The sequence below is a fragment of the Chiloscyllium plagiosum genome, chromosome 10 (assembly GCF_004010195.1).
Source record: "Chiloscyllium plagiosum isolate BGI_BamShark_2017 chromosome 10, ASM401019v2, whole genome shotgun sequence".
In the NCBI taxonomy this organism is placed as follows: Eukaryota; Metazoa; Chordata; class Chondrichthyes; order Orectolobiformes; family Hemiscylliidae; genus Chiloscyllium; species Chiloscyllium plagiosum.
In genome coordinates this window covers 4,735,365-4,759,298 of record NC_057719.1, presented here as the reverse complement: position 1 = coordinate 4,759,298, position 23,934 = coordinate 4,735,365, and the positions used below count along the sequence as shown (strand labels likewise).

The 23,934-nt window shown below is 40.3% G+C and overlaps 1 protein-coding gene across 3 annotated transcripts in view; it reads right to left on the bottom strand.

The window, feature by feature from the left end:
• The window catches only part of smek1 (SMEK homolog 1, suppressor of mek1 (Dictyostelium)), a 137,594-nt gene that overhangs the window by 53,300 nt on the left and 60,360 nt on the right, over window positions 1-23,934 (bottom strand). For all 3 annotated transcript variants that reach the window (XM_043696929.1, XM_043696928.1, XM_043696926.1), the window contains exons 3-4: window positions 21,157-21,255; window positions 8,444-9,061 (exon numbers count right to left, since the gene is read on the bottom strand). In XM_043696929.1, the coding sequence (XP_043552864.1) occupies window positions 8,444-9,061; window positions 21,157-21,255 (717 nt within the window). The remainder of the gene's footprint in view (window positions 1-8,443; window positions 9,062-21,156; window positions 21,256-23,934) is intronic.

Sequence of the window (23,934 nt, the reverse complement as noted above, 5' to 3'; positions counted from 1 at the left end):
CCCCCGTCTGACCTATCACCCTCACCTTGACCTCTTTCCACCTATCACATTTCCGACCCCCGTTCCCCAAGTCCCTCCTCCCTACCTTTTATCTTAGCCTGCTGGACAAACTTTCCTCATTCCTGAAGAAGGGCTTATGCCCGAAACGTCGATTCTCCTGTTCCCTGGATGCTGCCTGACCTGCTGCGCTTTTCCAGCATCACATTTTCAGCATCAAACTCATTACCCTAATCTTGCTTTGTCTCTATACTCTTGATTCCCCTTTGGCCCTACAAACTAACTCCTACTTGAAAACATTCAATTTTTTTTGTGGCAGAGAATTCCAAGGCTTACCAACTGCTGGATGAAGAAACTTATTCTCTTCTCAGTCTTAAATTGAGTCATATGGTCTATCCTGCACCTTAACACAGTGACCCTTGGTTTTTGGTCATCAGGAGGATCCTACCAAAAATTACCCTATTGAGCCCCATTTGAACATTAAGTTTCTATAAGAATCCCCCTCTGGCCCCCTTCATTCTTCTCAATGTAAGTGAATATTGCCTTAACCAATCTATACTTTTTTCACTTGTCAGCCCTGCTATCCCAGGAACCAGTTTATTAAACCTTTGGTGAATTCCCTCCATAGTAAGAACATACTTCTTCAAATAAGGAGGCCTAGGCTGCAGAGAACACTCCAAGTATGGTCTCACCACGGTATCGAGGTTGTGACATCCAACACGTACATTTCAGACTCTGAGGTTTGTTCAATGTTGGGGGTGGGGGGGAAGCCCACAGGTTCCAACAGCCTTTCTGGCTGTTGTGAGGGGTTGAGTATGTTTTGCTCCTACCCCTTCTGCCAGTGTGGAGCTTTCATGAGGTATATACGCTTGTTCAGGACCATCTCACCTCCCCGAACTTTGTACGGCACTAGACCTGATCTTGCGACGGCATTGTCTTTTAACCATGTAGAGCCATTTTCGTGGTTTCAGCATCAACCTTTGTCCTCTGAAGTAAACTGTCTCTTTTACTTAAAGGAATCCTGTGTCTGGCCCAGGTTCAGGAAGATCAGATTTAACCTGGTGCAGAGTCTTTCCCCCATTAGCAAATCTGCAGGAGTTATCCTGTAGTTGCATGAGGGGTTGTCCAATAATCAAATAGGAAACGGAAGAGTTTGGTATCAAGCGAAGGTGCAGGCTGTTTCTTTAAGCCTGCCTTCAAAGTCTGGACTGCTCTTTCTACCAGACATTTGGGCGATGGATAGCATGGAGCCAAATGCCATTCAACTTTAAGAAATACTTTAATTCGCTGCTGGTAAATGATGGCCCACAGTCTGTGACCAACACTTCAGTGTATTGCAAAAGATGCTTGCAGCTTTTCTACCATCATCCCAGTATTTGACGAATGAACTCTATGAATATCCAAGCACTTTAAGTGGGCATCCACAATGACTTACAACGTTGAGACCATAAAAGGGCTGGCATAGTTGAAGTATAACCAAGTCCAGGGTCTATCTGGCCATTCCCACGAATGTGGGGGAGCTGCAAGTCGTGATTTCTGTCCTTGCTGGTACTCCGGGCACTGCCACACCAACGCAGTTATGACTGCATCTAATCCTGGCTACCAGACATAACTTCAATTTGTACACCCCTGGATGAACCTAGAGGTGGTCAGCCAGTATCTCGTGCCAATCTTGGCTCTGCATAATCACTCTTGCTCTTCATAATAAAATGACATCTTCGAGGGTGCTCTGGTCTTGCTGGGTTCAGAAAAGTTTCAATTCTTGTTTTGATGACCCTTTTGTTTCCCCCATCATCACCAGCAATTTGCGAGCACCATATCTTCTTGCATCCATATTATGATATTGCCAGTGATGACTGCAAGGGTGTCCAGAAAGTTTAAAACCAGAATGGACTCTTCCAGTGGCAGTACCACCTGTGGTGTATCTGCCAGCAGGAGTTGGAGTAAGGCATCTCCATTGTTACTTGGCCTCCCAGACAGTATTTCAAGTAATTTTACACACTTGAATGAGAACCCATCAGAAAATTTGACCTGAAGCTATGGGTGGTATGGCCTTCTCCTCTTTGAGTGGTTTCAGCAGGAGTTTGTGGTCTGTAACTATTAGAAATTTGTGTCTGTAAAAATATTATTGGAACTTGTTCACACAAAGATGACTGCCAAACCTTCCTTATCTGGGCGCATTTGTGGTCTGCATCAGCCAAAGTCTGGGAAGCATAGATTATTGGGTGTTCCTCTCCATTGGGCCATCTATGAGTCAGCACTATCCCGATATTGTATGGGTATGCATCGGGTATCAGCACCACAAATCACTTGAAATGTGTGCTAACACCTTAGACAAAGACAGCTGCTTCTTCAAATCTCTAAAGGCTACGAGACTCCTTCCAAGGCTGATCCTTTTTCAATAGCAGATGTAAGGGTGCCAGGATGGAAGCCAGATTATGTTTCCAAGGAAACACGAGCTCTGGTACAGACCTGGGAATCAGGGCACCTTTGATTGCCCTAACTTGCAATGGGTGCAACTCAGTCTTGTTGACTCTGTAACCAAAGTAGGTCACTTGGGTTGCCTAAAACACAAGTGTTTCCTAAGGCATATGCCCGCGTGTAATGGAATTACGTTCAAAACATTTAGAAGGATACATGAATTGGAAATGTTCAGGAGTGGCCAGATAGAACTAGTTTAGATGGGGATTATGTTCAGCACAGACTGGTTGGGCCGAAGGATCCGATTCCACGCTGTATAACTCTATGACTATGTCCAAGTTCTCGAAGTGTTCTTTATTGGTGTTCCATGGTCTTACATGTTATTAACATATCAGCCAGATAAATGGTGACCTGGGGTAGACCTTGTAAAATGTTCTCCCTGGCACAGGCTAATGATGCCCCAAATGCCAGTCTCGTATACTGGTACAAACTCTTATGCTAATTAAATGTAGCATACTTATGGGAATCCTCATCGAGCCACAACTACAGCCACACATGAAGTCCAGCTTCCCTGACCGTATACAAGTCCTCTATGCGAGGGACTGGTATTTAACATGCTACAGAAACAGTTTACCACTTGTTTAAAATCCCCACAAAGGCAAATCAATCCGTCAGCCTTCACACTCGTTCCAACCAGTGCTGCCCATTCTGAAAACTATACTACTTTGATGACTCCATTTGCCAGTCTCCTGATTTCTGCTCTACTTTTAAAGGTCAAGCAAATAGCATTGGGCCGACCTTGCAGAATCGTGGATTTGGTTCCTGGTCGACATGCAAGGTGCCCTTAGCTCCTTTGATAGTCCCTTGACCTTCCTGCAAAACTTCTGGTTATTTAATTAGGACTTGACTTGGGCAGCCATTTTCTAATTGATAAATGTTGAGCCAATCAAGGGTGAATCTTTCTCAATCAATTGCACCCTATCAAGCTTGGGCCCGAGCCATTCACTACAATCATTGGGAACTGAATCAGCTGCTTCTCATAGAGATGGGACTGAAGTTGCACCCTTAAACTGTAAAGGCTATCCAGTATAGGTTCTTAGTTTAGCCAAGAGGTCTTATGCAAACTTAAGGGACGGAGTCCAGAGTGAATTTTGTAAAAGCCTGGTTCTTTGATACAGACATGCCAGTATCAACCTCTATTAGAACTGGGTGACCATTTAACCACGTTTATTTTGATTGATTTTGATTTGGACATTGCTCAGCAAAACTGTTTCAAGCCAGGTGTAGGAGGGCTTTCCAGGGTGTGCACTTTCCAGGATACCGGCCTATGAGTTCTCCTACTCAATTCAGGCCTAATATGACTCTTTCGCTGTCTCAAGTTCACATACGGGCAGGAACTACAATGGCTTGCTAGCCCAAAATTTTAACTGTTTGGTCGAGGCTTGATTTTGTTTCAGTGTCTTGCTGCGGGCTGACCTAGAGTCCCTCTGTTCAGGGTATGTCCTGAGTGAGGCTATACGATTCCCTTCACTCAGGTGATGTTCCCCAAGCTCAGTCGGCAAGGGCATCCACATCCATCAACATGCCCTGCTCCACTTGCCTAATGACCAAGCCAGTTGTAGTGCCTGTGAGAAGTCCAGTTGGACTTCAGCTAATAGGTGCTTTTGCATGATTACATTGTTAATCCCACATACCAAACAGTGTCTCCGTATCTCACTAAGGGTTAAACCAAAGTCACATGCCTCTGCCAATCGTCTTAATCTCATCAAAAATCCCAACATGGATTCCCCTGTTTTCAAATTACTGAGTAAAACTGATAGTGGTCTCAGAATTAGAGGATGCTTGCAATATTCCTTAACTAAATCCTTCAACTCTTAAAAGGTTTTAGTATCTTGTGCCTCAAGAAATGTTAGGTTCCTAGTAATCGAGAAAGCTGCGGGTCCACAAGCTGTTAGGAGACTTACTTGTTGCTTTTCATCTGCCCCAATGTCATTTGGTCAGTAAAGAAAAAATGCATTCTTTCCACATAGAGGAACCTTGATTATCTGGCATTCGATTAATCGAACTTTGGATCATCCGAACAAGATTGCAAGTTCCTGATGCGTAGCCAACTATGTTATCCAGCATCGATTATCCGGCATTTGATTAACCTAACAAAATACTCCCAGCCCACGTCCTTCAGATAATCAAACTCAGTCTATACTGGACCCAGTCTTTGATGGCAGGATCAACAAATCAAGGTCCCCAATAAAGGCATGACGACAGAAATGCTTAGCCCAACTCAAAATGTCTGTTGCAAGCAAATTTCTTCTGGAGCATGCTTTTCTCTTGTTCCAACTGAAATAACCCAGGGGTCAGTATCCTGTCACCAAGTCACCTTTGTGCATAATATTTGACACTGGTCTGGTTTCTTCAGAGCCAAGCTCTCAGAGTGAACAGAACCTCTGATACTCCTGTTTATTAGCTGGTCAGCCATGGCTCCCTGACTGGACCAGGTTAACAGCCCCAATCAGGGATTTCATTCTAGAAGATCCATCTGACTGACCTCATTATAATCAATACAGGATTAGCAGAGGATAAAAATGCTTTTTCTAGCTCATTCCTGAACTTTAGAAGATTAATTTATCTCCGCCACAATTGATTAAGTTACATAGCTAATCGGACATTGGATTTTTGTGACCCAAGTGCCAGGCAATGACCAACACAACAAGAGAGTACCTATCGCTCCTTGACAATGGCAATACCATTATTGAATCCCATACAGTGAACATTGTGAGGTTACCGGGGAACAGAAATCAAATGGATTTGTCACACAAACATCATGCCAACAAGAGCAGGTCAGAGGTTAGGAACTCTATGGCAAGTAATAATTCACTTTTTGTCTCTCCAATGCCTATCAAGGATTGATAAGGTACAATCAGGAGAGTGGTAGAATACTCTTCAATTTCTTAGATGATGCAATTTTGAGAAAACTCAATACTTTTGACAAGATTTGTGATGAAGTAGTCCCCTTTATTGACACCCCATCCACACACTTCAAGATGCTGCCCCCGATTGGGGCTGTTAATCCTTTCACTGATGCAGCACTGTGTACCACCGACAAGATGCAATGTAAGAACTCACCAAGATTCTGTTAACAATGCCTTATAAACCCACAACCTCTGCTGGGTAGAAGGACAAGGGCTGCAAATGCATATGTACATAATCAACTGCAAGTTGCCCTGCAAGAGATTTATAAAATCATGAAGGGCATGGATAGGATAAATAGACAAGGTCTTTTCCCTAGAGTGGAGGAGTACACAATTAGAGGGCATAGATTTAAGGTGAGAGGGGAACGATGTAAATGGTACCTAAGAAGCAACTTTTTCATGCAGAAGGTGGTGCATGTATAGAATGAGCTGCCAGAGGAAGTGATGGAAGCTAGTACAATTACAACATTTAAAAAGGCATCTGGATGGGTATATGAATAGGAAAAGTTTAGAGGGATATGGGCCAAGTGCTGGCAAATGGGACTAGATTTATTTAGGATATCTGGTCAGCATGGATGAGTTGGACTGAAGGGTTTGTTTCCATGCTGTACATCTTTATGACTCTTAAGTGACACACCATTCTGACCTGGAGGGCAATTTATCTTTCTTTCACAGTTCATTGGTCAACATCTTGGAACTTCTCAACAGCACTGTAGCTGTCCAAGAAGGCAACTCATAGCTACCTTCTCCAGGTTTCATGAGGAAATGAAAAACAAAAACAAAATACAGTTCAGAAATTTTCAATGGTATGCTTGGCAACATCCTGCTTTTGTAATACTTACTGTATTGCAGCAACAGGTTTTAAAACTGTCCACAAATCCATAACATCTTTGTATAGTTACTCTAAACCAGTATAAAGGATGTTTAGAATGGACAGATTATTCAAAGAATCGATCATCATTCATGAGCTGTGCTAAGTTGGTGCTTATACAAAGAATTTTGCTGCAACAATTTTGCTGCATCATGACATCATTATGCAGACTCAGTGGCACTTCCTCACCTTCAACATCAACTAAATTACATTGAATAGGCAGGTTGAGAAATCAGTTAAAAATAAACAGTATCTCGCCATAACATTACATAGCTCAGAACTGTAATTCCAGACAACCAAAGGCTAGAAGGATAAAAATCTGCCCTCATATATTGATTTTACTTCAATACAAATATTTCAAAACGCATAAGTTTGGAGAGTTTACAAGTTGGCCAGGAAAGACCTAAAGAGGGAGCTAAGAAGAGCCAGGAGGGAGCATGAGATGTCATTGGCAGATTGGATCAAGGAAAACCCCAAGTCTTTCTACAGCTATATCAGCAATAAAAGAATGACAAGATTTGGGAGAAGATTTGTAGCTCGGGTGCTTGTTGTTGTGGTTCTGTTCGCCGAGCTGGGAATTTGTGTTGCAGACGTTTCGTCCCCTGTCTGAGAGCTTTGACAAAGGGTCAGTTAGACTCAAAAGGTCAGTTCTTTTCTCTCCTTACAGACGCTGCCAGACTTGGAGATTTTCCAGCATTTTCTCTTTTGGAGCCTTTGGCTTTGATCTTTATGTCATCATTGTGAACAGGAATAGCACCAGAAGACCGGAGGTTAGGGGAGTAGAGACAACCCTGGAAATTATAGACCTGTGAGCATTACTTCGGTTGTGGGTAAAGTATTAGAAAGGGATAGAGTTTATAATCATCTAGAGAGAAATAAGTTGATTAGGGATAGCCAACACGATTCTGTGAAGGGTAGGTCGTGCCTCACAAACCTTATTGAGTTCTTTGAGAAGGTGACGAAACAGGTAGATGAGAGTAAAGCAGTTGATGTGGTGTATGCGGATTTCAGTAAGGCGTTTGATAAGGTTCCCCACGGTAGGCTACTGCACAAAAAATACGGAGGCATGGGATCGAGGGTGATTTCGCGGTTTGGATCAGAAATTGGCTAGCTGAAAGACGACAGAGTGTGGTGGTTAATGGAAAATATTCATCCTGGAGTTCAAGGATTTGTTTTGGGTCCACTGTTGTTTTGTCATTTATATAAATGACCTGGATGAGGGCATAGAAGGATGGTTTAGTAAATTTGCAGATGACACTAAGGTCGGTACAGTTGTGGATTGTGCTGAAGGATGTTGTAGGTTACAGAGAGACATAGATAAGCTGCAGAGCTGGGCCGAGAGGTGGAAAATGGAGTTGAATGCAGAAAAGTATGAGGTGATTCACTTTGGAAGGAGTAACAGGAATGCAGAGTATTGGGTTAATGCTAAGATTCTTGGGAGTGTAGATGAGCAGAGAGAGCTCAGTGTCCAGCTACGTAGATCCTTGAAAGTTGCCACCCTGGTTGATAGAGTTGCTAAGAAGGCATAAGGTGTGTTAGCTTTCGTTGGGAGAGGGATTGAGTTTCGGAACCACGAGATCATGCTGCAGCTGTACAAAAGTGTGGTGAGGCCACATTTGCAGTATGCATACAGTTCTGGTCACCGCATTATAGGAAGGATGTGGAAGCTTTGGAACAGGTTCATACGAGATTTACTATGATATTGCCTAGTATGGAAGGAAGGTTTTACAAGGAAAGGCTGAGGGACTTGAGGCGACTTAATACAGACTTATAATCAGAGGGTTAGACAGATTGGATAGCGAGAGCCTTTTTCCTCGGATGGTGATGGCCAGCACGAGGGGCATAGTTTTAAATTGAGGAGTGATAGGTATCAGACACATGTCAGGGGTAATTTCTTTACTTCGAGAGTAGTAGGGGCATGGAACAGGAGTAGACTCGCCAACTTTAAAGGCATTTGATTGGTCAATGGATAGGCATATGGATGAGAATGGAGAAGTGTAGGTTAGATAGGCTTCAGATTGGTTCCACAGGTTGGCGCAAACATCGAGGGCTGAAAGGCCTGTACTACACTGTAATGTTCTATATTCTATAATCAAAATTCAGTGGGAAAATAAAACATAAATAACAGTGACATGCATATGCATACTTGTTCAGTTTGTCTTCTTGATAAATGTTAAATACTTACTTGAAGCATACCAACTATTTCAACTTTATTAAAAAAGATGAAGGAGTGAAGTGTTGATAACATGTTTTCCTCAAATACAGAGGGTGTAGGTAGAACCATATCTTGAATGTACTGCACTCTGTACGTCTGGTGGATCTTCTGTTTAAGTTCAGGATCAGATATGGGAATCACCTCTTTAAATTTGGCTGTTTTTGTGAGAAATTCTCTGTGTTTTCTTGGAAGAGATAAAGATGGATCATATTCTAGACATCCTATTACATCCATTATACATTCTTCTGAAAACATGACTTCAAAAAGTGCAGTTCTGTTCAAAAGGAAAATTCCCTTGATTATTTCATACAAGTGGTGCAGTCCTTCCATGTTTTCCAGGTCCTCACACACGTGAAAGAGTTCCAAGAGCTTCTTAATGTAGCCCTCATTTTCCAGTGCAAGTGCAAGCTTCTCCCGCCGCAAGGGTGAAGGTAGTGATGTTGCAACCAGCTCTGCCAGCTCTTCCAATCTGCTCAACTCACATGGTGGAAGTTCCAAACCAGGTGATGACATGTCATCAAAACGCTCCTCCTCAGATTCATCCACGAGGTCCTGCGTGATATCCACTGAGGGGTCCTTCCCTTGAACCTGACAACAACAAACAGCAGAATTATTCTAATGCAAAACGATGTCATCAGAATTTTTTGTTTGATTAACAGATTTCACACAAACAAACAGTATTTGTTGTGAGTGATCTGCATTGATTAAAGATATAATTATCAAGATAGCTCTTATAGTTCCAAATACTGAGGAAAATATCTAGCTGTCAGTTTACTAACATGACCACAAATAATCAGATTTCAAAATGATATAAAGTGAAAAAGATAAATGAACAAACCATCTCAAATAACACCATTTTTTCAACGTATAACAGAATGATAATAAGTTTCTCTATAACCCCTCATGTACAAAAAAAACGCTGCAGCCATCTTTGGCAAGATCAAAATGAACTGCGTGCATAAATCTGCGATATATATCAAGAACATGGTTACACTAAGCGTTCTAATTACACTGAAAGTGCAAAACACCATTTTAGCATATCTTTCATAACTAAAATGCCTCCCCCAACCCCTCTGCAACATCTTTATTTTGAATCCTAGAAGTATCCGATTATATAGCAGGCTCCACCAAACAATGCAATTATCAATAAAATCTCATGTGCTGGTATGCTTTAATTGAATAGTACCTTTGATGAACAATAATCAAACACATCTGTATGGGGGAAGACTATAACTAAAGTAGCACAAGTCCAGTTCACATATCAAGCTCACTGGATAGCACAATTCCGTGCTAATCACGGAAGGATGCTTTACTGGGAGAACAGTTCGCTAACTTTCATTTTAGATCAGTTTTTTTTCCCCTAAAAACTACACTATATTACTAACGAAGAGCTTATGTGCGAAATGTCGACTCTCCTGCTCTTTGGATGCTGCCTAACTGGCTGTGCTTTTCCAGCACCACACACTTTGACTAAATTGCTACAACTTATTTATTTTATGAATATGTGGAGAAGACAATCTGGTTGTGCTGCATTGATCTCTTGATACAAAATTTAACTCACAAGTAGACTGTATTTTAGTTTCCTGAAAGAAAATATATATTTTCCTATCAACCTCCTTACATCCCTGAATTCACCTTCTCCAAAGCAACTTTGTCAAATGCTTTGCTTTATCAAAGTTCTGTTAACAGAAATAATATCAAGTTATTCAGTTTCAAAAATCTGGCAGTACACAGCGTACAATACTCTTAAAGTTCTCTACATAAACGCAGGTCCTATGGTAATAACTTGCCATGCCACTGCTAAGTGTCCTGAATTTCTTCAAACAACTGGGAAACCAAGGAGGCAAGCCCTAAGTCTATCCTAGCCAGAACGGGATCAAATTCTGCGCTGTTGGTATTAATCGGATTTCCCTGCGAGCTGTCTAGCTAACTGGGTTAACTGGTCTCACAGCATACTCCAGGACATGCCAAATCAATTGAAAGACAAGAAAATACTTCTAAAGTGCTGTTAATGTTATGTCAGCAAATGCAACAACTAATCTGTGCGCAGTAAACCAGAAATGAAATATTAGTTCACCATTTTATAGGTGCTCACTTTACTGTCTCACTCAAAAATAATGCAGTACCCTTAATCCACTAAATGTGTGTTCAAAATCTGTGTAAGCTAAACTTTCAAAAATATACCTTGTACATGGGATTTGGGCCTCACCGATTAGGTCAGTATTGACTACCCAAATCTAATTTCCCTTAAGCTGGTGTTGTGAGCAGTCTTCTTGAACTGCTGCAAGCCTTAGATATTGTTGGGAAACAAGTTGAAATATTGTTTTATTGCTTGAATTAAGATCTTTCTAACTATCCTATATATAGCTTTGTTTGTAATTTGAAATGATCTGACATATAAAACTAATCTCAGTAATTGCATAATTGTACTATTGATAGTCATAAAATTCACCTGGTGTGCTAATGTATTTTAGGGAAGGAAATTTGCTGTTCTTACTTGGACTGACTTCTGCATACCACCAGATTAACAGTCATGTGGTTTGCTTTTAACTGCCCTGAAACTCATGCAACTCATTCAGTTAAGGGGTAATTACTGATAGGCAACAAATGCTGACCTCATCAGTGATGCCCACAAAAGAAAGTGAAAAATGAACTTGGGGAAACTCTACTCCAATCATAGCCACTGAAGTGGATGTTACTACTGGTCAGAAGTTGACAGTTGACACATTAATAGAGAGAGAATAGGCTGATAAAAATAAGAGACAATTTCTCAGTTGAGAGAGAATGGTATATGTTGGACCAGTTAGGTTTTTCCACTTAAGCCAAAAGTTCTCGCCTTTTGAGAATTCCTTTCAAATAAGTTTCTAGTATCAAAATAAATGAACATGGGAAGATCATGAACAAGGCATCAGTAACTTTCTAACAGATGGAAATAGAGCGAGTTCAATAAATTTAACTGGCATGCATGGGCAATGTAATCTCGGATATTGTGGATATCTCAAAATGGTTAATCTCGAAGTGCCAAACTATGTTTCGACTCTTGAAAGATGAAGAAGCTACCACTATGACAGCTTTATAATTGCCTACCAGTATTTGCAATCCCAGGGTAAATATAAACTTCACCACAGCAGCATCATGCAACAACAGAGCAGTTTCACACTGCTTACTGGAGTGGTGTCCTTAATTTCCCACGGAGGAGGTTCTCTATCTCAGCAGCATTTTAAGGAGCTATTACTGAGAGAGGTAAATGCCTTAATCCACAATCGATTAAGAGGCAAGTCAGAATACTTAAAAAAAAAATCTGAGGGCCAACACAGTCGACTTAGACTTCCACACTGCATTTATGGCAAGGCAAGTACAGGGTTTCAATAAATTGCGGGATTTTCTGCAAGCTACATCAGTGGTCCTGTTGTCTAAAATTTATTAATCATTTATGATCTTGTGATTCATTGTGTTGTGTTCCTTTCTAAACAAGGATTTCAAAAAGTATCAGCACAGGCACACATTCAACTTTACACCAGGCTGTGGCTTTCCAGGCTCAATACTAAACCCAGCAGCTTTAGCTGATAACCACCACTGCACTTTTTCCCCTCAAAACAGCAGTTGCTGGTATAATTCTATTTTATTTTAAATATCCTCTAGACCAGTTTTTGTTGCTTTGCTTGTCCCGCTATTCACCTTGCCTTGAAACATCATCCCAATTGATATTTAACTTTTATTTCTTCAATCCCATCACAAACTTTCCTTTTTGTTCCTTCCTTCCCCACCTTTCTTTCTCTACATCTGGACTTGCTCTCTCCTATAACTTTAGGACCAAAGAGTGTCCTCTATACTTGCTTAAAACTTGTTAAATGTAATTTTTCCCAGCCGAATGAACTGAGGTTGGAATCTTTTATATAAGGATAGGGCTGGAGGAAATGGTTGTGGTGTCGGTAGTTGCCTTTTTTTTGAAAAAGGGGGAGGAGTGGAGAGGGAAGGAAAGAAAAGCTAGCCTCATGGGTAAATCTCTTAATTTGTCCTTTAATTGTTTAAATTTGTTTCCTAATACCAGAAGGAGGTCAGGCCACTGCTGGGAATCCTCCTCAATAATTGGGTTTCAGCAAGGACAGAGCCTCTCAGTTTGCCATAGTTCCCCACTACCTCCTAATCCACCATTTTGGGATGCAGTAATAACGTTAGCCATTAACTCTGCTTCTTTCTTGACAGACGCCATCTGATCTGCTGAATGTTTCCAAAACAATTTTTGTTAGATTTCAGATTTCCAACGTCTAAAATAATGTTCTCTTGAATTGTGTTTGTGTGTGCCACTCAACAATTAGGAACATGCTGCACAAGAAACAAACTGGCCATGCATAAACAAGTCTTTTTGAGACGAATGTGTCCCAACAGACAGACGATGGCCTAACAGTATTACTACTGGACTGTTAATCCAAAGACCCAGGTAACATTCTAGGGAACTGGGTTTGAATCCTGTAATGGCAGATGGTGGAATATGAATTTGATAAAAAATTTGGAATTCGAAGTCAAAGGATGACCATGAATCCTTTGTCGATTGTCAGAAAAACCCATCTGATTCATCAATGCACTTCAGGGAAGGAAATTGCCAACCTTATCTGGTCTGGCCTATATGTGACTCCAGATCCACAGCAATACGGGTGACTCTTACCACCCTTGGGTCAATTAGGGATGGGCAATAAACGTTGGCTCATGCACAACACCCTCATCCCATGAATGAATAAAAAATTTAAAAGGAACAGTGAATTCTAAGAAACAGCAAATGTGAAATTGAGAGAACATGCTCTGCTTTAAAAGGACTGCAGCATTCTACTTTTCTAAGTTTGCATTTTTTGTTGCCATATAGAATAACATTTCATTAGTCACATAGTGAAGTTTTATTGTAAATTACAAAGGGCAATATATACAACAACAGTGTTTTACTCATGTTTGTTGTAAGTAGTATTCAACCACCCTTAGGACACTCAGGAATGCACTGAAGCATTCCTGGTAATGAAAACTACAAGTAAACAGTGCTAAAAATAGACATGACATAATTCTGCACAAACAGTGTCACTGCATTATCTTAAGCTTTTTAAACAAAAATTAAACCTATTTTAGCTGCAATATTACACTTTCCTATGTGTTTCATCACCCCATTCTCGCCACCTGATTCATGATTTAGAATATGGTAGCCAGTTATATTCAAGTTAGGTCTGATCTCGGTCAAAAACACAACATAAGAATTAGCAGCAGGAGTCAAACTATTTTGGCCCATCTAGACTGATTCAGCATTCAATAAGATCATGGCTGTGACTGTAATAAGACCTGTCTCAATTCTACATTCCCACCACCACCCCAGCTTTAACTTCCTTGTTGGTCAGGACCAGTATACCTCTGCCTTGAAAATATGGCTCTATTGGTACAGATTACTTGGCTTCATAAAACATTAAGTTTATTCATAATAGTGATATTAGGAGAAATGACAAGTTTGTATAATAAAGGAGACAGAACAAAAAAAATCAGGTAGCTATTTTTGAGTTGACACATATTGAATGGCAGAGAAATGGCTTGCACACAATCCTTCCCACTGTTAAAAGTGTCCGGAAGCCAAACCTATAGGATAGCATTTATATGCATTTTGAGAGGTAAGGACTAATTAGGGATACTCAGCATGGTTTTATGCAAGGGAAATCATGTATCACAAACACTCCCTAGGACCTTACCATTAAGTGTATAAGTCCTGCTAAGATTTGCTTTCCCAAAATGCAGCACCCCACATTTATCTGCATTAAACTCCATCTGCCACGTCTCAGCCCATTGACTCATCAGGTCCAGATCCTGTTGTAATCTGAGGTAACCCTCTTCGCTGTCCACTACACCTCCAATTTTGGTGTCATCTGCAAACTTACTAACTGTACCTCTTATGCTCGTGTCCAATGATTTGGATCCGAGCATAAGAGGTACAGTTAGTAAGTTTGCAGATGACACCAAAATTGGAGGTGTAGTGGACAGCGAAGAGGGTTACCTCAGATTACAACAGGATCTGGACCAGATGGGCCAATGGGCTGAGAAGTGGCAGATGGAGTTCAATTCCGATAAATGCGAGGTGCTGCATTTTGGGAAAGCAAATCTTAGCAGGACTTATACACTTAATGGTAAGGTCCTAGGGAGTGTTGCTGAACAAAGAGATCTTGGAGTGCAGGTTCATAGCTCCTTGAAAGTGGAGTCGCAGGTAGATAGGTTAGTGAAGAAGCATTTGGTATGCTTTCCTTTAATGGTCAGTGTATTGAGTACAGGAGTTGGGAGGCCATGTTGCAGCTGTACAGGTCATTGGTTAGGCACTGTTGGAACATTGCGTGTAATTCTTGTTTCCTTCCTATCGGAAAGATGTCGTGAAACATGAAAGGGTTCAGAAAAGATTTACAAGGATGTTGCCTGAGTTGGAGGATGAGAGCTATGGGGAGAGGCTGAACAGGCTGGGGCTGTTTTCCTTGGAGTGTCGGAGGCTGAGGGGTGACCTTATAGAGGTTTACAAAATTATGAGGGGTATGGATAGGATAAATAGTCAAAGTCTTTTTCCTGGGGTCAGGGAGTCCAGAACTAGAGGGCATATGTTTAGGGGGAGAGGGGAAAGATATAAAAGAGACCTCAGGGGAAACTTTTTCATGCAGAGGGTGGTATGTGTATGGAACGAGCTGCCAGAGGAAGTGGTGGAGGCTAGTACAATTACAACATTTAAGAGGCATTTGGATGGGTATATGAATAGGAAGGGCTTGGAGGGATATGGGCCGGCTGCTGGCAGGTCGGACTAGATTGGGTTGGGATATCTGGGCGGCATGGACGGGTTGGACCGAAGGGTCTGTTTCCATGCTGTACATCTCTATGACTTTATGACATTTTAACCTGACTTAATTTTTTGAGGAAATAAGGATTGATGAGGGAAGAGTGGTAGACATTGGTTATATAGATTTTAGTAAAGACTTTGATAAGGTTCCACATGGTAGACTAATTAGTAAAGTTAGATCATATGGGATTCAGGGTGAGCTTGCCATTCAGATGCAAAATTGACATGATGGTAAGATACAGAGGGTGGTAATGGAGAGTTGTTTTTCCCACTTGAGACTGACACGGGGATTAGTGTTGGGTCCACTTTTTTTTTCATTTATATAAAGAATTTGGATGAGAAGATGGGAGACATGATTAGTATGTTTGCTGATGACACCAAAATTGGTGGTATAATGGACAGTGAAGAACGTTCTCCAAGATTACAAGAGATCTTAATCAATTTGGTCAATGGACTCAGGCATGACAGATGGGGTTTAATTTGGATAAATGCATGGTACTGCATTTTGGTAAAACAAATAAGAGTACGACTTATACAATTAATGGTAAGGCCCTAGATAGTGTGATAGAACAGAGGAACCTAAGCACAGATAGAAAATTCCTTGTAATTTGTGTCACAGGTAGACAGGGTTATATAGATTTTAGTAAAGAATGCTTGCCTTCATTTCTCAGACCGAGCAGTTGGGATGTCATGTTGAGGTTGTACAGGACATTGGTGAGGCCTCTCATGGAGTACGGTATGCAGAATATGCTGGATGGGTTGGGATTTTTTTCACTGGAGTGTAGGAGGTTGAGGGGTGATTTAATAGAGGTTTATAAAAAAAGGAGGGGCATAAATAAGGTGAATAGCAAGAGTCTTTTCCCTCGGGTGGGGGAGCTCAAAACTAGGAGCATGATTTTTAAGATGAATGGAGAAAGTTTTAAAAAGGACACGAGGGGCAACTGTTTTTTTTTTAACAGAGTGGTTCATGTGCAGAATAAATTGCCAGAGGAAGTGGTGGATGCAGGTATAGTTTCAACAGTTAAGACATTTGGATACAAGTACATGAATAGGAAAGGTTTGGAGGAATATGGGCCAAAAGCAGGCAGGTGGCAGAAGTTTAGCTTGGGAACATGGCTGGCATGGACTAGTTGGACTGAAGGGTCGGTTTCCATACTGTATGACTCAATGACTCTATAGAAATTCATGCCTGAAGATGAAAAGTTTTTGGAGCATGGCAGTGTTGGCAGAGCCAGCAGGACAGCAGTATACAAATGTAAAATAACATCTAAATTACCCATTGGCTTAATAACAGTTAAAGTCTGAAGAAAACAACATACATCAGACATATACTGATATTAAAACTAATCTCGATACCTATTTGACAGTGAAAGTAGCAACACGAGTCAATAATATCAAAATAAAAATCGAATAGTCTAGTCTTCTGTAGACTAATTACTGGGGTGAATGCTTAGAGGGATAGAACTGAAAAATAGAGAAGTTGCATTACATTTTCAATTTGACCATACTTGAGAGAGTACTGTGTGCTGATCATATCCATATTATTGATAAAACAGAGAGGCACTGGAAAGCATGCATAAAATTCTTATCAGAATGATTCCAGAACCAACAGATATTAAGTCCTGGTGAGGAGTAAATGGGCTGGGAATATTTAGAAAAAGAGGAAAGCTGAGGGGACAGCTAAAAGATGTTTTCAAAATGTTTAAAAAAAAGTCCGGCATTTTAGATCTATGTTAGATAATATCATTATTTGTGGGAACGTTTAAAATTAGAGACCATACTAATAAATCTATATAGAAAGTTGTTAAATTAATGGCTACCACAAGAGTAGTATGAGGGAACAAGCAGACACATTTAGAAGGGAAGCTGGATGAAGACCAAAAGTGAAAAAAACAGAAGATTTTACTGCCAGAGTTAGGTGAACTAGATGGAAAACGACTTGTATTGATGATAAACACTGGAACACATTAGCTGGGGAGAATAGGTTGTTCTTGCACTGCATATTCCATGTAAATTTGTTTAATGGTTATTATGCATTTTATGTCCACATGTAAAACTATTAATTGTTAGTCAAAATGCTTATTTTCCCCTAAGGAAAATAAGCAGCAGGAACAGTAAACAAATACATGGGCAAATATATTACTTCCAAATTACTTTTAAGAATTCTAATTTGACGATCAGGAGTCTACACTGATGACAGCTATGAAATGAACGAAGTTTTGAAACAAAAGAATTCTTTAGAATTTGCTACAATCTAAAAGCTTGTGGAAGAGGATTATTAAAAATAAACCTTCAACACTCCCATCATGCTGAGGGTTCAAAACACCGCAACAGTTAACAAAAGAACAGCTAGAACCTTTCACATTTACAGTTGGTACTGACTACTCAATAGCATTGTACGTGTCTTAAACACACAGTAGTTCAAGATGACAGCTCAACACCATCATCTCAGGGTTATTAGCATGGACAGTAAATGACAGCCCTAACTGTAACGGCAAGCACATACTTAAGAGATTTTCAAGTATAGCAGATAAATAGAGAATGCATCTTCTGTGGCAGGAAGGATTGTAAGAACCGTCTCTTATCATTTTTGTGCTTTTTAAAATTGTAGACAGAAATGAGAAAGAATTGTTTTAAAGCTGATGTTTTGAAAGAGTTTTGTAAATGCAGTAACTTGACACCCATGACAAGCAGTGTGTTTGTCCTCAATTACCATTCCATCAGCATTCACATCCAGAGGGTTATTGGCCACCATTTCTGCCTCCTCAAATGGATGCCACCACCAGATATATACGCTCCCCCCCCAATAAATCCAATCCTTGGGCTGTTTAATTGTTTCTCTCTTTCTTTGGGCTCTACCTCCACCTATTGTTTATTCCTCCCTCTTCCTCCCACCTTTTGCATAAAAACCACCCTTTCCTAGCTAGCATCAATTCTGAAGAGTCACTGGATCTAAAACATTAACTTTGATTTCTCTCCACAGATGCTGCCAGATTTGCAATTTTCCAGTAGTTTCCATTTTTGTTTCAGATTTCCAGCATCCACAGTTCATTTGGTTTTTGGTCTGCACAGCAGTTTGAACAGACAGTAAAAGATAACAAAGATAAAAACTAAGACCAATGGTACGCCGGAAGATTGGGAAACTTGTAAAGATCTAAATCTTCAGAGTGCTTTCAGTGCAGAAGGATCTGTGTATCCTTGTGCATGAATTGCAGAATAAAGGAGAAGGGTATAAAAGTAGGGAAGTGTTGCTGCAACTGTACAAAGTATCAGTGAGACCGCACCGGAGTATTGTATAGAATTTTGGTCCTTTTACATGAGGTGGGATGTAACTGATTTGGAGGCAGTCCAGAGGAGCTTCAGTATATTGATTCCAGAGGTGCAGGATTTATCTTGAGAGATTAAGCACATTAGGCTTTTACTCTCTGCAGTGTGGAAAAATGCAAGGAGATCTAACTGCGGTAAATAAGATGATGAAGGGGATTAACAAAGTAGACACAGTGGATGTTTCCCCTTGTGCGGCAAGCTCAAACAAGAGGTCATAGTTTTAGGATAAGTGGTAGCAGATTGAAAACAGAGGTAAGGAATTACTTCTCTCAAAAGGGTCTTGAATCCGAGGAATTCACTACCTCAGATTTTTAATTAGTGTTGGGTTTATGAGTAATTAGTATTAGTATTACGAGCGCTGGCAGAAAAACGGAGTGGAGGCTGAGATGAGATCAGCCATGATCAGACTGAATGGGTGAGCAGACTTGATGAGCTGAATTGCCTACTCCTTCCTCTAGTTTTTATGTTCTTATTGTAATTTTAATTGCGCTGCAATTGCTGGAACCATATAAAAAGTTATTTAGGCCATAAGTAAAAGAGTTGCTTGGCCAGCAGAGGGAGAGAACTGGTGATGACTTAACCAGATGGTCACCACACCACAGGTGAGGGGAGACCTTGAGAAGGAGTCTTTCATGGTAACTTCAGTTGGTGCAGGAATTGAACCAGTGCTGTTGGCATCACTCTAAATTGCAAAAGTGAAAGATTTTTCGGGGGGGGATAGATTTAGTGAGAGAGGCAGAAGGTTAGTAAGAAGAAAGTTTTTTTTCACCCGAAGGATAGTAGGAATCTGGAACTCACTGTTTGTAAGGGTGGTACAGGCAGAAACTGTCATAATATTGAAAAAGTATTTCGATTTGCACTTGCGATGCCAAGGTATACCTAATACTTCCTTATATGATGTCACAGTTTGCCTGTTAACTCTTCCATAAAGCACTTTAGAATGTTTAGATACCTTAAAGGCACCATATAAATAATGGCTGTTTCAGTTACTGCTAAAACGTAGAGGGTTGTTTGGTCATGAACGGTCTAGCAAAAACAATCTTGAAAGCAGAATATATGTTAGGAGTGAAAGGAAATGGGGTGTCTCCTTTTAGTGAGTCATTATAGTATTCTAATCACACAATACAAAACACAACTTTTAAAATAAAGTCATTGAAGCTAAAATCTACAACTAAGTGATTTATTAATAAACTTCAACCTCGCTTTGGAAGCAGTTCAAAAGAAAACCTTGCATAGAAACCGCAATGTTATCAAACATTAAGCAGGAAGTCAGCACTAATAGTGAGAACTAGATTTTTTTATTTTCAGCAGCAATCAACACCAATGACCTTTAGATACAGCACATTTAGCAAGATAAAGTCACAGACAATGGACAAAAACAGGCTGCTCGAAAAGAGATAGCTTGGTCACCAATATTAATGATTGCCCACAATCAATACCTAAATATGGGACAAACGTGTTATGCTTGAAATATAACTGAAAGATTAATATTTATATCAATGTGCTTAGTGATGATGTCAATAAATGAAAAAAATCAAGTCGTAAAGGAGAAGGCACACTGGCATTACAAAAATATCACAACGACATTTCAGCTTGGATGTTTAAATACAAATTTTACTGATTAAAAAAACTATGCTATACTAAAAGCCAAAGTGTTTAAAAACAACTGAAGGAATGAAGTAGCAGGCCCCAAAAAAATATTAATTTGGGCTATTTTTAAACAGCTTAGTGTTTGTGCAACACTGGCAGGACAGTATTTTAATATCCACTCTTGCTACATTGTCGGAATGAAGAGTTACCTACATTGGGTGGGACTGGAGGAACATGTGGACTTGACTGCATACTGGTGCACGCATCAATCACTGGCATATTGTTTTAAATCCTTTCATCAGGAAGGGCTTTTGCCCGAAACGCCGATTTTCCTGCTCCTCGAATGCTGCCTGACCTGCTGTGCTTTTCCAGCACCACTCTAATCTTGACTTTAAGCTCCAGCATCTGCAGTACTCACTTTTGCCTATATTGTTTTAAATGACAGCCTAGCAGTCTATCTTGTCATCTTCTGCTGTTACTTTACACATTCCCAAACTTTCTGAATTCAAATTTGTGAATTGCAATAGTGAGAATTGAGGATGAGAGTACGATGTGTGTGGAATTCTTAATTACAGAGGAATATGGAGGTTGGATCATTAAATGTATTCAGACAGATTTTTAATAAAGGAAGAGAATCAAGGGTCAAAGGACCAAGGCAGAAAAGTTGTGTTGAGGATTATCAATGAATGGTGAAGCAGATTCAGTGGCAAAGTGAACTACTTTTACATCTTCTGTTTTTATTTATACTCAAACCTCACATTCCCAGACCAGTTTTATTTCATTAAACCAATGATCCCTTTCAATTCAGCCCAGTAAAATACATTTTAAGAATAAACCCAGTCATTGAAAAATTCAGACTTAAAATTTGAGGTGGTTCATATTGAATAATACTATATAATTGTAATTGTTGTTTTGTAATACTCACCTGGCATATCTTTTCCCATATTTCATCGCAGCCTGCTTTTTCTTGAAAACTGAGGGCCAAGTCATAATTTTCTGCCTCAGACCACACAATCAGTGTATCCTAAAATATGTAAAGTAGAAAATCAATAAGAAGTGCAGATATATTAATAGAATCAGTACCATTGTGCTGCTTGGCTGCTCATGAACATCAAAATTGGCATGATGGTAATTACAAAGAAGTAATCTAAAACACTGTTGGGAAACAGTGGCACTACAGTACTACAAATATCAAAGGATACAAAATTCTTGTAGGAAATAAAGTTGTGTCAAATATCTGCTAAATACAGAAGGCTGTATTACCTCTGCTCTTTCAGATAGCTTCCCTACAGTTAACCCAACAGGGTTAGGGTTATGGAGAGGTTGATCCTTACGTCACTGATCAACGTGCATCACAGAGTCAAAGAGATGTACAGCATTGAAACAGACCCTTCGGTCCAATCCGTCATGAGGACCAGGTATCCTAACCCAATCTAGTCCCACCTGCCAGCACCCGGCCCATATCCCTCAAAACCCTTCCTATTCATATACCCATCCAAATGCCTCTTAAATGTTACAATTGTACCAGCCTCCACCACTTCCTCTGGCAGCTCATTCCAGACACGTACCACACTGTGAAAAAGTTGCCCCATAGGTCTCTTTTATATTCTTTCCTCTGTCACTCAAAACCCTATGCCCTCTAGTTCTGGACTACCCAACTCCAGAGAAAAGACTTTGCCTATTTACCCTATCCATGCCCCTCAATTTTGTAAACCTCTATAAGGTCACCCCTCAGGCTCCGACGTTCCATGAAAAACAGCCCCAGCCTATTAAGCCTCTCCCTGTAGCTCAAATCCTCTAACCCTGGCAACATCCTTGTAAATCTTTTCTGAACCCTTTCAAATTTCACAACATCTTTCAGATAGGAAGGAGACCAGAATTGCACACAATATTCCAACAGTGGCCTAACCAATGTCCTGTACAGCCACAACATGACCTCCCAACTCCTGTACTCAATACTCTGACCAATAAAGGAAAGCATACCAAATGCCTTCTTCACTCTCCTATCTCCCTGCAACTCCACCCAATTTTGGTGTCATCTGCAAATTTACTAACTATACCTCTTATGCTCACATCCAAATCATTTATGTAAATGACAAAAAGTAGAGGACCCAGCACCGATCCTTGTGGCACTCCACTGGTCACAGGCCTCCAGTCTGAAAAACAACCCTCCACTGCCACCCTTTGAGCCAGTTCTGTATCCAAATGGCTAGTTTTCCCTGTATTCCGTGAGACCTAACCTTGCTAATCAGTCTCCCATGGGAAACCTTGTCAACGCCTCATTGAAGTCCATATACATCACATCTACCACTCTGCCCTCATCAATCCTCTTTGTTACTTCTTCAAAAAACTCAATCAATTTTGTGAGACATGATTTCCCATGCACAAAGCAAAGCAATGTTGACTATCCATAATCAGTCCTTGCCTTTCCAATTTACGTGTACATCCTGTCCTTCAGGATTCCCTCCAACAACTTGTCAGGCTCACTGGTCTAGAGTTCCCTGGCTTGTCCTTACCACCCTTCTTAAACAATTTCTCTATTATATGTCAACTTCTTTAGTGGAATAAATGTGAATAATACACAGATTGCAAAACCACCAGCAAACCTGACAGAGTGATAAAAATTCTATACTTTAATGAGAATGGGTATACAGTATAAGCAGGTAGGGAAAGAGTTAAGTTCTGAGTTTTGTGAAACAAGGAGGTTCAGTTGAGCATGACTCAGATCAGATAAGAACTTGCAGTTAACATTGGGGTGCTGGAGGCAAGGGTAATGGGTTAACAAGGTGGAAAAGCAAGCATTATATAGAGCCATTTAACAATATTGGAAGTATTCAGTATGTAAGGTCAGTTTACCAAGGTGAAAAGTATTCATTAAGTGAAGCCAGTTAGGGTTAAGAACATTCATTGTGTAACACCAGATGGCTTAATCTTTGCTATTGACACTCGCTGATTGTAACGGTCACCCATTCAATATGTATGTTGCCTTATCTGGATGTTCCTCCCTAAATAATTCATAAAGAAACTGCTATTCCAGAGAAGACTGTGAAGTCATGTCGCTGTGCACATGGACGATCGTTCTCTCTCCCTCCAGGGCCGGGAATAAAGATGAAGGAGGTAAAACCATACTGTGTCCCTGAGCGTTTTGCTTTGACTGAGGGGAGGGAGAACGGGATGACACTATTGCCACAAGTGAATAAAACTTTTGAATGCGTGCCAGATCTAGCTTTAAGACAATTCCTCTTACAAAATTATGAAAATTATCCAAGGATTAAAATAAATAATTTCCAGTGAATAAGTCTGAATAAAGTTATTTTGCCAGGCAACACTTTTTTTGTCTGAGGTGACAAGTGGAACAAAACACAAATTGAGTGTGCACAATTTCCAACTTGAGAGTGCAATATAATTTTCTGCCATTTAAAAAAGACAGTGTTAAGTAAGGAAGGACTTGTGCCAATAATTACACAGCAATAATATGCTGAATATAACTTCAATCAAAAGCAGCGAAAGAAATTAAAGGTTTACCTGTCTATCAGGCGAGATATAGTAAATGATTCAAAACAGATTTGCGAAATAGCCAAAAGTCTCAACATCTTAAACTTCCATTCATTTTCCAGGCATTTTATCTTGCTCTAACTTTGACATTCCTAGCCTATTCTGCTGCATTACTCCTTACTTATCATCTTTTCTCGGCAATGCATCT